General features: G+C 61.8%; 1 protein-coding gene across 2 annotated transcripts; it reads right to left on the reverse strand.

The window, feature by feature from the left end:
* Positions 1 to 250: 250 nt before the first annotated feature.
* Positions 251 to 8,304, reverse strand: LOC119856017 (sigma non-opioid intracellular receptor 1-like). 2 transcript variants are annotated; one of them, XM_038403053.2, is made up of 4 exons: positions 8,114 to 8,304; positions 6,549 to 6,749; positions 4,154 to 4,246; positions 251 to 3,469 (listed from the first exon to the last, which is right to left on the reverse strand). In XM_038403053.2, the coding sequence occupies exons 1-4, from the start codon at positions 8,259 to 8,261 to the stop codon at positions 3,243 to 3,245; spliced, it is 669 nt and encodes a 222-aa protein (XP_038258981.1). In that variant the 5' UTR covers positions 8,262 to 8,304; the 3' UTR covers positions 251 to 3,242. The 2 variants fall into 2 exon arrangements, with proteins under 2 accessions (XP_038258981.1, XP_038258982.1); XM_038403054.2 differs by lacking the exon at positions 4,154 to 4,246.
* Positions 8,305 to 16,012: the final 7,708 nt, after the last annotated feature.

Genomic DNA, 16,012 nt, shown 5'->3' on the forward strand with positions numbered 1-16,012 from the left:
CCTCAGGAGACAGGACCCTGGCTACTCCTAGGGAGCAGGGCTGCACATTACGAGATGTTGGCTCCCCCCAGTCTCTTTACAGCCTGGAGCTGATCATTAAGGATCAATTCAGCTTCTCTGGCAGAAATGATACAAGCCTTGGATTCACAGTACTTTTCATTACTGCCCACCAACAAAACCACCTCTCTTCCCCCACCATCCTCCAAGTATGCAGAAAAGGTCTGCACAGGCCAGCTATCAAAAACATCAAGCCAGATGAGCATGTTTATTCTTGACACTGATAAAAATAAGTGACCGATTCCAGGCCATACATGTACCAAGCCACAATGACAGTCCAACAGGGTGACCAGATAGAAAGTGTGAAAAATCAGGACGGGGGTAGAGGGTAATAGGCGCCTATATAAGAAAAAGCCCGGAATATCAGGACTGTCCCTATAAAATCAGGACATCTGGTCACTCTACAGTCCAAGGACCAGGAACGAGACACATGCTCTGGAGCTGGCTGGCTCTCATGGTGATGCTCGTTTGGAAACAGACATTACTGAAGAAGGGCTAAAGAGGCTGCAAATGTGGCTGCCAAAAGCAAGTAACCAGCATTTGGGCCCTGGACAGTTTTACAACAGGAAGCCGTTTCAGATGTAACAGCCAGGCACCAGCATACAACACCCCAGCCTAGATTGCTTGCATTGCATGCTGGGGCTACACTTTTGTAGTATGAGACTAAGGGCTTGTAAAATACTCCTGAGAGAATTCCGTGGCAAAAAAATAAAACTCCTGCACTAAACATTTTAAAATTCTGCAAAACTCTGCATGTTTTATTTGTGAAAAGAACACAACATAATCACACCATTCTCAATTATTTTGATAATTTATTTCAAAATACTTGTCAGAAAATAATTGGCAGCTCGGGGAGGGCAGAGAGCAGTGAGCGCTGGGTGGGTGGGGGCCTCGGGGACAGGATGGAGTGGGGCAGAAAGAGGCAGATCAAAGGCAGATAAAAGTCAGGACTTATGTCCAGACCCCCCTGCACCCAGACCCCCAACCCACTGAACCTCACCCCCTGCACCCAGACCCCACCCCACCCCACTGTGCAGAGCTTCCTGCAGCCGGGGGAGGTTTCTGACCCAGCCCAGGCTGCTCTATGTAGGGGAGAGGAAGTGGGAGCTTGGACTCTGTGGTCATCCTCCTCCTCTCCCCTGTCCACCCAGGACTAATGTCCCTGGGAAGCCAGGGCACCCCAGACCACCTCCCAAGGGGTGACTTACCTCTCTCCCAGCTGCCCAAACAGAGGCGTCCACATTGCTGGGGAGGGGTGAGCGAGCACTGGTGCAGCTGCTCTTTGCTTCCCCACAGTAACCATTTTTCGGCAGGAAGCAAAGAGAATCGGCCAGGGGATGTTTCTGCGCATCCGCAGTGGTGCAGAATTCCCTCAGCAGCAGTTATTTTGACAAATAAAATATGCAGAATATAAATTTTTTTACTTTTTTGGTGCAGAATTCCCTCAAGAGCAGCAGGGTTCTGTGTGGTGCAATCTCAGTGCGGGTAGCTTGGTGGGGGGAAAAAGGGGGAGGATCTGGATACACAGCAAGTCACTGGGGGGTTCTGGGTGCAGGGGGAATAGCACTCTCTAGGGGAGTCCAGGTGAAGGTGGTTAGGGCTCAGCGGGGAGGGAGCAGGGGGAAATCTGGGTGCTGGGGGCATGGTAGTGTGTGGGTCAGGATGCACCTGGTTGAGATCAGTGGGGTTGGGGGTCTAGCTGTGCGGAGTCCTGATGCAGGGGGTGAGCTCTGGGGGTGTGGGTGAGCTCCTGATGCAGGGGGGGGTGAGGCTTGGCAGGGGGTCCAGATACAAGGGGGGTTAGGCAGTCAGAGAGAGGAGCTCCCCCTATAATGACCTCTCTCCCCGTGACTGAGAAGCGATGGGGCCAGTAAGTGGGGGGAGGGTCACTGTATAGGGAGCTGCTTCCCATCTGCTCAACTCCCACAAAGCTGGACCCCCTCCCCTAAGCCTCACCTCCCATTGCCAAGCCTGTTCACAGTAAGCAGATTTTGGCTTCTTTCTTCGTGTAATTGTTCTATTAGGCTATTGTGTCTATTTTGCTTGCTGCTTGTTTTGGGGCTTTCCCGGAGGTGGGGCTCCCTTTTTTTTTTTTTTTTTTTTTTTAATTTTCCGACGGAGAGCATGATTGACTCTTGGTCATGCAATCCTCTTCTCTGCCATGAGCACATTGCAGGGAAAAAAAAAAGCTTAAAAGGCTGCTTTTGATTTGATTTTTCCTCCTCCCTCCCCTGCCCAGGACTAATGTCCATGTGTGGCCAGGGCATCCCCAGACTCCCCCTTGCCCTCCCCCCGTGGTGACTTACCTCTCCCCTGGCTGCTTTGGGTGCCTGAACACATGCGTCCACCTGCTGGGGAGGGGTGAGTGAGCACTGGTGCAGCTTCTCTTTGCTTCCCCACAGAAACCATTGTTCTGCTGCCAAGCAAAGAGAAGCTGCGGAGAGACAGTATTTCTGCGCATGCGCAGTGGTGCGGAATTTCTCCAGAGGTAACAGCTGTAAGGCCCTATGGGGAAAGCAGCCCACAGATTTGGAACAGCTGCTTTCCTGCCCCACAGTCTTCAGTAACTAGCTGAACCCCATTTACTCCACTGCAGTTACTCCAGGTTCATCTGGGGATGAGTGAGCTCAGCAGTTGGCCCTATGCTAGATATACACCTGCTGGGAATGGTTTCTATCATGTGCAGAATGTGTATGTACACGATGATCCATATCACACATCCCTGTCCCCCTGATTGGTTTTTCATAGGTCCCCAGCTTTCAGAGGGCAAGAGAGACAGCAACAAAAGGCAACAGAGGGTGGCTAGCTGGCTGCAGAGCCCCGGGTTTCTCTCACGCACACACAGGCTAGGGTTGCCTGCTGCAGAGGGGACGGACACACACAGACGGGGGTGGCAGCTCAGTTGCTGTAGTCTAGTTACAGAAATATAGAGGAACATTTGGACATTAAAAAAATAGTGATCTAGGTGTATCCATTATCCGTTATTGCCTGTTCCTCCCACAGCTGAGTGCTCGCTGCGGCAGGCGGACAAGACAGTGAACGTTCAGCCTACCTGGCACGCCTGCGCTTGGGGGCAGAAGTGCTCCTGCCCATTGCCTTTCTGGTACAATCTGCAGGAGTTGGTGGGGGATGGGAAAGGGGGAACCCCTTCCTTTGAGGTTGTGTTGTGCTTGGAGAGGGTAGTCTCACTGGGCCAGCTGGCTGAAGTAGGCACTGGCTTCCAGAAGGAAGGCTTTGGCACAAACCCGGAGGGTGCGGAACAGGGTGACGACGTCCTGAGTGCTGAAAATGGTGTCGCTCAACACAAACATGAGCGAGGGGGGGATGAAGCCTCGGCCGTACTCCACCATCCAGGTGCCGGCGCTCCACTGGACAGCCGTGGCCTCTCCGGATTTCTGCACTATGGTGTCCCCTGCAGGAAGACAGACACACACAGCACTGGCCGTTATTTTGAACCCTGAGACATCATCAGTTCCAGAGCACCTCTCCCAGTATGTCTCCAGGGATAGCACACAGAGGTCTTTGTGGGCCTGATCCTGCAGGGTGCTGAGCACCCTCCACCGAGCAGCCCAGGACAAGGGGCCTGGGAGGTGCTCAGCACCATGCTGGAGAACTGCCAGACCAAGGGCAGGGCAGCTAATCCAGAAGCCTGTCCCTGACAGTGCCCAGTACCAGCTGCTTCCAAGGAAGATGCAAGGATGTCCCCTAGTGGAAAATTATGAACAGCCTTCCCACAGGGGCAGTTTCCTCCTGACACAGAGATCCTGCTCTGAACCAGGAGGCCTTATAACCCTCCCCATTTTCTTTCAGTTCCACCTGATGGGAGTAGAGATGTGCTCATTACCCGTCAGTGTGTATGCTTTCCCTGAATCCTGCTCACCTCTTGGCCTCCATGAGATCTAGAGGTGTGGTGTTCTGCTGGCTAATCTGCTGTAACCCTGTATGTTTCCCTGTGTCCTGGGGCTAGAGCTAACGAGGCTCTAGTGTTACCTGTTCAAATAGAGACGTGAAAAGCCCTGCAACCAGCCCCGCAAAGGCAGCCACACAGGGGAGGCCTGCGAGTCTGTGGGGCTGGCGCTGACAGTGCCACACGCACCTGGGTAATAGATTTCACTTCTGGTCGTCCCCTCCTTCCACTGCCTGAAGGTCCCTAAGATGATGGCGTAGTAAATGTCAGCCCAGTACCGACCTGCGAGAGAGGCACACAGCGTGAAATCTGAGCAATGGGGCAAGACAGCCCACTGCTAGTGCCCGACAAGCCCCGAAGGCTGCTCCTGTGCATTGGCTCTGCCATCACAGAACAAGCCTAAAACATCAACAGGCTTCAACACTCATACAGGTAGGGAGAGGCAGTTTACGCTAGTCCAAGTGCCTAGATTTGCTAGTGTCAGTCTCGGATCAATGTCAAGAACCAAGTCCAGGACCTTGCAACACATCCCAGCTTGCTGGTTCTCAGTGGAATTGGTGTGCTTCTATCCCTGGCAGCCCAGAGATCTCAAGCCAGGTCATTCCCACACCCCCTGGGGCTCCACCCTCAATTTCAGAGCTTGGCAGACAAGCCCTCGCTAGCCACCAGGGGGAAGGCCCACGATTTGCTGTTTGGAAGCTGGGAGGCTGGTCTGTAAAAAACAAAGCCCGCTGGCTTTCTGGCTGCAGCTGCTGCTCAGAGGGCAGCTGGATAAACCTCTCTGAAACCAAGGGGAAAAGCAAAGTGAGATGGGAGCCTCAACACTGCCACTTTGAAATCCTGTTGCTCGAGACTGGTCTGGGCTAGAAGCCTCGAGGGGAGCAGTACAGGTTTCGCAGGGCTGCTCTGAGACAAGATGCCTGCCCACAATTCGGCGGGCCTGGTTCAGCGCCCTTTGAAGTCAATGGAAAGAATCCCCTTGGCTTGGGGCTGAATCACTTTGGTTAACCCGCAACGCCAGACTCTGCACAGGGTTTGTGGATGCTCACCCCCCCCCCCCCCATGGTGCTGAGGCTAGGAGAAGAGAAGGCAGGCTTGGCTCGGCCACCACAGGCAGTGATTTGGCAACCCTCTTCCCCCGACCCAGCCACTCTCGGGTGGGGGCGTGGAGCACTGGGATGTTCCACGCATAGGCGGCAGCATGGAGAGGGGGGTGGGAAGTGGCAGCACATGGGTGGGGGGGCTGCTCCCCTTGGCAGGGCCCATAGGGACACAAAAAGCAGCCAGATCCAAGCTGTGGGTGGAAAGTATTGTTGCACCAGGTTTGGAAACCTGGATATTAAGGCCCCACCCTCCCTCATCCCATCTCCCTGTTCTCACGCTAACACAGGGGGAAACAAGTTGCGCCCACAGGGAAAAGCTTCTACTTGCTGAGCAGGTGAAGCTGGTTTGTGGCTGCTGAATATTAATTTGCATAAAGCTACAGTGGCAGGCGCTACACCAAGCCCAACCAAGCCTGCTCCTGTACCCACCCACCAAGAGATGTACTGGCCTAAGGGACCAGCATTGGGCTGGTACACGGGAGACCTGGGGTCCAGTCACCTCTGCCACAGACGTGCTAGCTGCCCCTCTCTGTGCTTCCGTTTCCCCATCTGTACACTGTGGAGAGCAACACGGACTCTCCCCTCTTTGTAAAGTGTGTGGATGGAGAGTGCGAGACCAGAGCTAGGTGTTACCAGCACCCCTGGGAGAGAAGACACTTGTGTTGTACTGATATCTCATACAGTGGATGAGTTAGCCCCTTTTAATCCCGCTAGCCAGTTACCCTGGTTTATTGCCCTCTCTGCCTTTTGGGAGAGGCTGTTGTGACCCGAGTCAGTAAACAGGACACAGGGACTTAAACATGGGTAGCTACCAAAGGCTGTTCACGGACTATTAAATGATCAGAAAACCCTGAGCCCACCGCGGAGGGACCAATAGTAAATACAGGCATCTGGACAGGACACACAAGCACAAGGATAACCACCCCCTTGCCTCTCCTTGACTGCTTCGCTCCGCTGCTTGCAATGCCCAGTGGGAGACAGGGCCAGGGCTGCACAGACAGAAAGAGCATCTGGAGATGCTGGCTCTTAGCTCCAGGGAATAAAGCTCCCGATACTTCTGCTCTCCTGGTTCTCCAAGACCTTCCAGCTCTCTTTGCATTTGGCCAGTGGCATCTCCTCCCCTCTCAATTAACTAGCAGGTCATTGTTAAGGTAGAGAGCTGTGCACACATAACAGCATACCTCCTTGAGCACTAGCTTGAGCAGGTGTAGCCAGACTGACTCCTGGTCCCCAGACCATCAACACTAGCAGACAATGGGCAGTACAAAGTGGAGGGCAGTGCTGCTGAACACGCTGATGTGGACAGCCCCTGCTTCTGCTCAGGAGGAGGATGAAAATGCATCTCAGCGCCACCTGGCTGGGACTTGCAGCTCTCCTGCCCCAGACACCTGCTATCCCCCTGATGGTTTACCACAGGAAATCAAAGGCAACAGCCTCCCAACCCAAGCCTTGATGCTTGAATGTACCCGAGCCCTGCTTACCTGAGTGCCCCCCGGTGTCGATGGCCGTCCCGAAGAGCAGCACGTACTCAGTGAGCGAGGCATGGAGCAGGCACATGGAGCCCATCCACCCGCCCGCGTTGACAAAGAGCCACTGCAGGTCCTCGTCCGGCAGGATGTGGCCTGGGTGCTTCTTCCGCAGCTCCACAATGATCTTGGAGAAGGCCTGCTCATGGTCCAACCCTGCAGCACCAAGAAACCCGGGCAAAGTCAGCGCCCCCAGGATGGCCACATAACCCGGCTCATAACCCTGCCACCTTCCTGGTGCCCAGCCAATAGAAGCCACCGAACCCAGAACGGGGACCCTGGCTTCATTCAGGGAATCAGGCATTAGAGATAGGATTTAACATGCTCCACTCCAGCTATTCTCTGCTACTCCCACCCTGCCCCTCGAGTCCCTGCCCCAAACCCCCCATCCTCCCAACCCTCTGCCCCACGGGTAACCCCAGACCCTCCCAAGTCCCTGTCCCATGGGTCCCCCAATACCCTCCAACCCTCTGTCCCACGGGTCACCCCCAGACCCTCCCCCCAAGTCCCTGTCTCATGGGTCCCCCAATACCCTCCAACCCCCTGCCCCATGGGTCACCCCCAGACCCTCCCCCCAAGTCCCTGTCTCATGGGTCCCCCAATACCCTCCAACCCCCTGCCCCATGGGTCACCCCCAGACCCTCCCCCCAAGTCCCTGTCCCATGGATCCCCCATTACCCTCCAACCCCCTGCCCCATGGGTCACCCCCAGACCCTCCCCCCAAGTCCCTGTCCCATGGATCCCCCAATACCCTCCAACCCCCTGCCCCATGGGTCACCCCCAGACCCTCCCCCCAAGTCCCTGTCTCATGGGTCCCCCAATACCCTCCAACCCCCTGCCCCATGGGTCACCCCCAGACCCTCCCCCCAAGTCCCTGTCCCATGGGTCCCCCAATACCCTCCAACCCCCTGCCCCATGGGTCACCCCCAGACCCTCCCCCCAAGTCCCTGTCCCATGGGTCCCCCAATACCCTCCAACCCCCTGCCCCATGGGTCACCCCCAGACCCTCCCCCCAAGTCCCTGTCTCATGGGTCCCCCAATACCCTCCAACCCCCTGCCCCATGGGTCACCCCCAGACCCTCCCCCCAAGTCCCTGTCCCATGGGTCCCCCAATACCCTCCAACCCCCTGCCCCATGGGTCACCCCCAGACCCTCCCCCCAAGTCCCTGTCCCATGGATCCCCCAATACCCTCCAACCCCCTGCCCCATGGGTCACCCCCAGACCCTCCCCCCAAGTCCCTGTCCCATGGATCCCCCAATACCCTCCACCCCCCTGCCCCATGGGTCACCCCCAGACCCTCCCCCAAGTCCCTGTCTCATGGGTCCCCCAATACCCTCCAACCCCCTACCCCATGGGTCACCCCCAGAGTCTCCCCCCAAGTCCCTGTCCCATGGATCCCCCCCAGACCCTGCAACCTTCTGCCCCATGGCTCCCCCCAGACTCCATCCCCAGGCCCAGGCCCACAGGTTATCCTCACACCCCCGAGGCCCTGCCCCGTGGGCCCCGCGCCCGGACCCACCCGCGTGGCGCCGGCCGAGCTCCGCGATCTCCTCGGGCCGGAACTCGAAGGGGCGGGAGGCGACCCAGCTCCGCAGCCCCTGGGCCAGCAGCGCCAGGCCCAGCAGCGCCAGCCCGGCCCGCAGCGCCCGCGACCCCAGCGCCCGCATCCCGCGCGCCCCACGCCGCACGCCGCCGCGGCGCGCGCCGGGCCTCGCCGGGGGAGGGGACCGCCCGCTCCGCGCCAGCCAATGGGACCGCTCGGGGCCCAGGGCACCGGCCAATCACAGCGCGCAGGGCCACTCCATGGGGCGGGGCGGGGCGGGGCGGGGCGGAGCGGGCGCTGCCCCGAGGAGCGGGTGGGGGCGGGGCCGAGCGGGCACAGGCCTGGGGTGACAGGCTGGGGGCGGGGCCGAGCGGGCTCTAGCTCAGAGTGACAGGCTGGGGGCGGGGCCGAGCGGGCACTAGCTCAGAGTGACAGGCTGGGGGCGGGGCCGAGCGGGCTCTAGCTCAGAGTGACAGGCTGGGGGCGGGGCCGAGCGGGCACTAGCTCAGAGTGACAGGCTGGGGGCGGGGCCGAGCGGGCTCTAGCTCAGAGTGACAGGCTGGGGGCGGGGCCGAGCGGGCACTAGCTCAGAGTGACAGGCTGGGGGGGGGGGCCGAGCGGGCGCGGGCCTGGAGTGACAGGCTGGGGGCGGGGCCGAGCGGGCTCTAGCTCAGAGTGACAGGCTGGGGGGCGGGGCCGAGCGGGCACAGGCCTGGGGTGACAGGCTGGGGGCGGGGCCGAGCGGGCTCTAGCTCAGAGTGACAGGCTGGGGGCGGGGCCGAGCGGGCTCTAGCTCAGAGTGACAGGCTGGGGGCGGGGCCGAGCGGGCACTAGCTCAGAGTGACAGGCTGGGGGCGGGGCCGAGCGGGCTCTAGCTAAGAGTGACAGGCTGGGGGCGGGGCCGAGCGGGCACAGGCCTGGAGTGACAGGCTGGGGGCGGGGCCGAGCGGGCACTAGCTCAGAGTGACAGGCTGGGGGCGGGGCCGAGCGGGCTCTAGCTCAGAGTGACAGGCTGGGGGCGGGGCCGAGCGGGCACTAGCTCAGAGTGACAGGCTGGGGGGCGGGGCCGAGCGGGCACTCGCTCAGAGTGACAGGCTGGGGGGCGGGGCCGAGCGGGCACTAGCTCAGAGTGACAGGCTGGGGGGCGGGGCCGAGCGGGCTCTAGCTCAGAGTGACAGGCTGGGGGCGGGGCCGAGCGGGCGCGGGCCTGGAGTGACAGGCTGGGGGCGGGGCGGAGCGGGCGCTGCCCCGAGGAGCGGGTGGGGGCGGGGCCGAGCGGGCACAGGCCTGGGGTGACAGGCTGGGGGCGGGGCCGAGCGGGCTCTAGCTCAGAGTGACAGGCTGGGGGCGGGGCCGAGCGGGCACTAGCTCAGAGTGACAGGCTGGGGGCGGGGCCGAGCGGGCACTAGCTCAGAGTGACAGGCTGGGGGCGGGGCCGAGCGGGCACTAGCTCAGAGTGACAGGCTGGGGGCGGGGCCGAGCGGGCACTAGCTCAGAGTGACAGGCTGGGGGGCGGGGCCGAGCGGGCTCTAGCTCAGAGTGACAGGCTGGGGGCGGGGCCGAGCGGGCACTAGCTCAGAGTGACAGGCTGGGGGCGGGGCCGAGCGGGCTCTAGCTCAGAGTGACAGGCTGGGGGGCGGGGCAGAGTGGGCACTAGCTCAGAGTGACAGGCTGGGGGCGGGGCCGAGCGGGCACTCGCTCAGAGTGACAGGCTGGGGGGCGGGGCCGAGCGGGCACTAGCTCAGAGTGACAGGCTGGGGGGCGGGGCCGAGCGGGCTCTACCTCAGAGTGACAGGCTGGGGGCGGGGCCGAGCGGGCACAGGCCTGGAGTGACAGGCTGGGGGCGGGGCCGAGCGGGCACTGGACTGGGGTGACAGGCTGGGTGCGGGGCCGAGCGGGCTCTAGCTCAGAGTGACAGGCTGGGGGGCGGGGCCGAGCGGGCACTAGCTCAGAGTGACAGGCTGGGGGCGGAGCCGAGCGGGCTGTAGCTCAGAGTGACAGGCTGGGGGCGGGGCAGAGTGGGCACTAGCTCAGAGTGACAGGCTGGGGGCGGAGCCGAGCGGGCTCTAGCTCAGAGTGACAGGCTGGGGGCGGGGCCGAGCGGGCACTAGCTCAGAGTGACAGGCTGGGGGTGGGGCCGAGCGGGCACTAGCTCAGAGTGACAGGCTGGGGGCGGGGCCGAGCGGGCACTCGCTCAGAGTGACAGGCTGGGGGGCGGGGCCGAGCGGGCACTAGCTCAGAGTGACAGGCTGGGGGGCGGGGCCGAGCGGGCTCTACCTCAGAGTGACAGGCTGGGGGCGGGGCCGAGCGGGCACAGGCCTGGAGTGACAGGCTGGGGGCGGGGCCGAGCGGGCACTGGACTGGGGTGACAGGCTGGGTGCGGGGCCGAGCGGGCTCTAGCTCAGAGTGACAGGCTGGGGGGCGGGGCCGAGCGGGCACTAGCTCAGAGTGACAGGCTGGGGGCGGAGCCGAGCGGGCTGTAGCTCAGAGTGACAGGCTGGGGGGCGGGGCAGAGTGGGCACTAGCTCAGAGTGACAGGCTGGGGGCGGAGCCGAGCGGGCTCTAGCTCAGAGTGACAGGCTGGGGGGCGGGGCCGAGCGGGCTCTAGCTCAGAGTGACAGGCTGGGGGGCGGGGCCGAGCAGGCTCTAGCTCAGAGTGACAGGCTGGGGGGCGGGGCCGTGCGGGCACTAGCTCAGAGTGACAGGCTGGGGGGCGGGGCCGAGCGGGCTCTAGCTCAGAGTGACAGGCTGGGGGCGGGGCCGAGCGGGCTCTAGCTCAGAGTGACAGGCTGGGGGGCGGGGCCGAGCGGGCGCGGGCCTGGAGTGACAGACTGGGGGCGGGGCCGAGCGGGTGCGGGCCTGGAGTGACAGACTGGGGGCGGGGCCGAGCGGGCGCGGGCCTGGAGTGACAGATTGGGGGCGGGCCCGAGCGGGCGCGGGCCCGGAGTGACAGACTGGGGGCGGGGCCGAGCGGGCGCGGGCCCGGAGTGACAGACTGGGGGCGGGGCCGAGCGGGCACGGGCCCGGAGTGACAGGCTGGGGGCGGGGCCGAGCGGGCGCGGGCCCGGAGTGACAGACTGGGGGCGGGGCCGAGCGGGCGCGGGCCCGGAGTGACAGACTGGGGGCGGGGCCGAGCGGGCGCGGGCCCGGAGTGACAGGCTGGGGACGGGGCCGAGCGGGCGCGGGCCTGGAGTGACAGGCTGGGGGCGGGGCCGAGCGGGCTCTAGCTCAGAGTGACAGGCTGGGGGGCGGGGCCGAGCGGGCACTAGCTCAGAGTGACAGGCTGGGGGCGGAGCCGAGCGGGCTGTAGCTCAGAGTGACAGGCTGGGGGCGGGGCAGAGTGGGCACTAGCTCAGAGTGACAGGCTGGGGGCGGGGCCGTGCGGGCACTAGCTCAGAGTGACAGGCTGGGGGGCGGGGCCGAGCGGGCTCTAGCTCAGAGTGACAGGCTGGGGGCGGGGCCGAGCGGGCTCTAGCTCAGAGTGACAGGCTGGGGGCGGGGCGAGCGGCTCTAGCTCAGAGTGACAGGCTGGGGGGCGGGGCCGAGCGGGCGCGGGCCTGGAGTGACAGAGTGGGGGCGGGGCCGACGGGCACGGGCCGGGGAAGGGGGGGGGGCCGAGGGGGCGCGGCCTGGAGTGACAGATTGGGGGCGGGGCCCGAGCGGCGCGGGCCCGGAGTGACAGACTGGGGGCGGGGCCGAGCGGCACGGGCCCGGAGTGACAGACTGGGGCGGGGCCGAGCGGCACGGGCCCGGAGTGACAGGCTGGGGGCGGGGCCGAGCGGGCGCGGGCCTGGAGTGACAGACTGGGGGCGGGGCCGAGCGGGCGCGGGCCCGGAGTGACAGACTGGGGGCGGGCCCGAGCGGGCGCGGGCCCGGAGTGACAGACTGGGGGCGGGGCCGAGCGGGCGCGGGCCCGGAGTGACAGGCTGGGGGCGGGGCCGAGCGGGCGCGGGCCTGGAGTGACAGGCTGGGGGCGGGGCCGAGCGGGCTCTAGCTCAGAGTGACAGGCTGGGGGGCGGGGCCGAGCGGGCACTAGCTCAGAGTGACAGGCTGGGGGGCGGGGCCGAGCGGGCTCTAGCTCAGAGTGACAGGCTGGGGGCGGGGCCGAGCGGGCTGTAGCTCAGAGTGACAGGCTGGGGGCGGGGCCGAGCGGGCTCTAGCTCAGAGTGACAGGCTGGGGGGCGGGGCCGAGCGGGCACAGGCCTGGAGTGACAGGCTGGGGGGCGGGGCCGAGGGGGCTCTAGCTCAGAGTGACAGGCTGGGGGCGGGGCCAAGCAGGCACAGGCCTGGAGTGACAGGCCGGGGGGGCGGGGCCGAGCGGGCTCTAGCTCAGAGTGACAGGCTGGGGCGGGGCCAAGCGGGCACAGGCCTGGATAGGCTGAGGGGTGGGGCCGAGCGGGCTCTAGCTCAGAGTGACAGGCTGGGGGCGGGGCCAAGCGGGCACAGGCCTGGAGTGACAGGCTGGGAGGCGGGGCCGAGCGGGCTCTAGCTCAGAGTGACAGGCTGGGGGGCGGGGCCGAGCGGGCTCTAGCTCAGAGTGACAGGCTGGGGGCGGGGCCGAGCGGGCTGTAGCTCAGAGTGACAGGCTGGGGGCGGGGCCGAGCGGGCTCTAGCTCAGAGTGACAGGCTGGGGGGCGGGGCCGAGCGGGCACAGGCCTGGAGTGACAGGCTGGGGGGCGGGGCCGAGGGGGCTCTAGCTCAGAGTGACAGGCTGGGGGCGGGGCCAAGCAGGCACAGGCCTGGAGTGACAGGCTGGGGGGCGGGGCCGAGCGGGCTCTAGCTCAGAGTGACAGGCTGGGGGCGGGGCCAAGCGGGCACAGGCCTGGATAGGCTGGGGGGCGGGGCCGAGCGGGCTCTAGCTCAGAGTGACAGGCTGGGGGGCGGGGCCGAGCGGGCTCTAGCTCAGAGTGACAGGCTGGGGGCGGGGCCAAGCGGGCACAGGCCTGGAGTGACAGGGTGGGAGGCGGGGCCGAGCGGGCTCTAGCTCAGAGTGACAGGCTGGGGGCGGGGCCAAGGGGCGCTAGCAGGAACCATGAGCAGGGCAGCTAAGGGGCCCCAACAGGTTTGACTCCCCTACTCATGGCAGCAACCTCACCTGGAGCTGGTGGAGGTGGTGACAAGGATTAACCCTTTGTGTTGGGACATAGATAGGGCCCTATCAAATTCACGGCCCATTTTGGTCAATTTCACAGTCACAGGATTTTAAAAATTGCAAATTTCATTATTTCAGCTACTTAAATCTGAAATTTCACAGCGTTTAATTGTAGGGGTCCTGACCGCAGCGCAGAAGCAAGGATGGCATGGTATGGTACTGCCACCCTTGTGTCTGTGCTGCTGCCACCGCTCTCCAGCCGCCCAGCTGTGAAGGCAGCAGCATGGAAGTACAGGTGGTATGGAATGGTATTGCCACCCTTACTTCTGCACTGTTGCTGGGAGAGTGCTGCCTTCAGAGCTGGGCACCTGGCCAACACAGCTGTGAAGGCAGAACAGAAGTAAGGGTGGCAATACCATGACCCACCTGCAATTCCCTTTTGGGTCAGGACCCCCAATTTGAGAAATGCTAGTCTCCCCCTGTGAGATCTGTATATTACAAGGTAAAAGCTAACAAAAGACCAGATTTTATGGTCCATACTGCGTTTTTCATGGCCATGAATTTGGTAGGGCTTTAGACATAGGACAGGGGATGCTCCCCTCCCTAACTCCTGTGCCCACAAACATCCTGGCAGCTCCTTTGGGAAGATCAGCCTCCAGCAACAGCATGACCTACTCTGCAGCAAAGCATTGTGGGATTTTCCAAGGTCCCACACTGTTGTGGGGTGGAAGCAGGCTCACAGCAGTGACAGCCCCAAGACACATCCCTGCCCGCCTTGCGACACAGTCCGCCCCACGCAGAAAATGGCGAAAAGATCAGGTCAACCCACCCTGCTACCCTGGAGAATGGGTGGAGCCCAAAGCAGACATTCCTCCCCACATTTCAGGCCAATTGCAGAGGCTTGGCCGCAATGACATATTTTTGTGTAGGTCACAGAGAAAGGTTCCAGTGCACGCTTTTTCTTTCCCTTACGGCATTTCAACAGATTTGTTCAGCTTGGTAAGAGTCACCTCCATGGGAAATGGAGCCCTGAAGACAGCCTGTTCCCCTTCACAGAAACCTACTTCCCACCCAGGCAGCGTTTGTGAGGAAAGCGATATTTAGGCCCACAGGATCTGGCGTCAAAAAGTTTGCTCTAAATCTCGTGCCCGCTGGGAAATGCCAGCCCCCTGCATCAACGTTTACAAGCATAAAAACAGACCTCTGTGGAGAGGAGCTGCAGCTCGCTGAGCCCCCTGCCCGTGGAGGAGTTACTGGCTGGCATGGTTTGTTAGTGCCCAGGTTAGCAAGACTGGCGTTCAGCAAGAGAACTGGGGGGCTGGCGGAGGGTGGCAGAGGAGCACTACAATGGAAGAGGATAACGAGCTCTATGAATTCAGTCTATATGTATATTAGTAATGATAACAAATCTACTGGAAAAAAAGCATCATGAGTTTTCCCATCAGAGGGCTGAATGATCCAGCTCTCGGCACAGCCCTGGAAGAATCGCTGTTGTCTCGGGATTGGGAAATCAAAGGTGACATGAAAGCCCTCAGAGCAGCTCCTCAGCAGGTGTAAATATTCACAGCTCCATGAGGATATGGCCCCTTCTTTCAACTGTCTGGAAAAAAACCCTTTCCGAGGGCATAGGCCACCTCCCTTCAGCTCCTCGGAGAGCATTGGGGAGTTTAACTCTGGACACAGAGTAATTCAGGCTCCCTGACAATAGGGAACAGGGGTCACCTGTGGGCCAGAAATAACCCACTGGGGGTGTGAGGGACAGTCTGGATGTGGGAGGGCTCCTGTCCACAGCCAGTGCTAGCACCTGTATAGGTGAAAAACACAGGTGTAGGAGTGGTGCAGATAAAGCCATGTAAGGGCAGAGAGAGGGAAAAGCGGGCACAGCAAAACAGCTCCTCCCTGTGCACCTCAGCCCCCCACTGTTGACTTTACTGGCCACGTTAACTCCCATTACGCCTGCCTGAGAGGATCTAGCTATGGCCAGAGCCGGCTTCTCTCCTGGACTCACAGGGCAGGAGGCTCTGGCTGCAGAATCTCCCTGCCTAAGGCCGTGAGGGGCCAGCAGGAAGGGCAGCCTGGACATTAGAAGAGCAGCAAAAGTCTCCTTGGGAACTCAGTGACTGGGCTCTTGAGAAGGAACGAAATAGCACCAGCACCCAGTCGCTGACCCAGAGGGGAGCCCAGAGCTCTACAGCCAGTCCCTGCTTCAAGGAGCTCAAACTCTCCCAGAGACACGGAAAGTGCCAGACACCTGGAGAGCTGGGGCAGGGGCTCATGGACTGCTGGAGCCTATTACGGGCAGGCCAATGAGGGAGGGAGTCTTAGGAGGGGAAGGCTGGCGCTGGGCGGTTTGACTGCACCCCAAGGACAGCGTAGAAGGTGGCAGGGGTTGGTCTTGGCTTGTGCATCACAAGCAAACTCACACCTGAATAACAGTAGCATTTTGAAGGGGTGATTCCCCCCAGCGGTTAAAACCTTCCCATGTAGACCAGGCCTTTGTGGCGCTTCCCTCAGGAGACAGGACCCTGACTACTCCTAGGGAGCAGGGCTGCACATTACGAGATGTTGGCTCCCCCAAGTCTCTACAGCCTGGAGCTGATCATTAAGGATCAATTCGGCTTCTCTGGCAGAAATGATACAAGCCCTGGATTCACAGTACTTTTCATTACTGCCCACCAACAAAACCACCTTTCCCCCTCACCGTCCCCAAAGCATGCAGGACAGGTCTGCATGGGCCAGCTATTCTCTCGCACTCTCAAAACAAAATAAATAAAAACATTAAG

The sequence above is a fragment of the Dermochelys coriacea genome, chromosome 5 (genome assembly GCF_009764565.3).
Source record: "Dermochelys coriacea isolate rDerCor1 chromosome 5, rDerCor1.pri.v4, whole genome shotgun sequence".
Taxonomy (NCBI): Eukaryota; Metazoa; Chordata; order Testudines; family Dermochelyidae; genus Dermochelys; species Dermochelys coriacea.

Excerpts from the sequence above, each read along its gene's own strand:
- LOC119856017 (XM_038403053.2), bottom strand. The coding sequence starts at position 8,261 with ATGCGGGCGCTGGGGTCGCGGGCGCTGCGGGCCGGGCTGGCGCTGCTG. Across the intron at positions 6,750-8,113 it reads GCTCGGCCGGCGCCACGCGG|GGTTGGACCATGAGCAGGCC; the intron begins GTGGGTCCGGGC and ends TTGGTGCTGCAG. Across the intron at positions 3,470-4,153 it reads AAGTGAAATCTATTACCCAG|GGGACACCATAGTGCAGAAA; the intron begins GTGCGTGTGGCA and ends GTCTTCCTGCAG.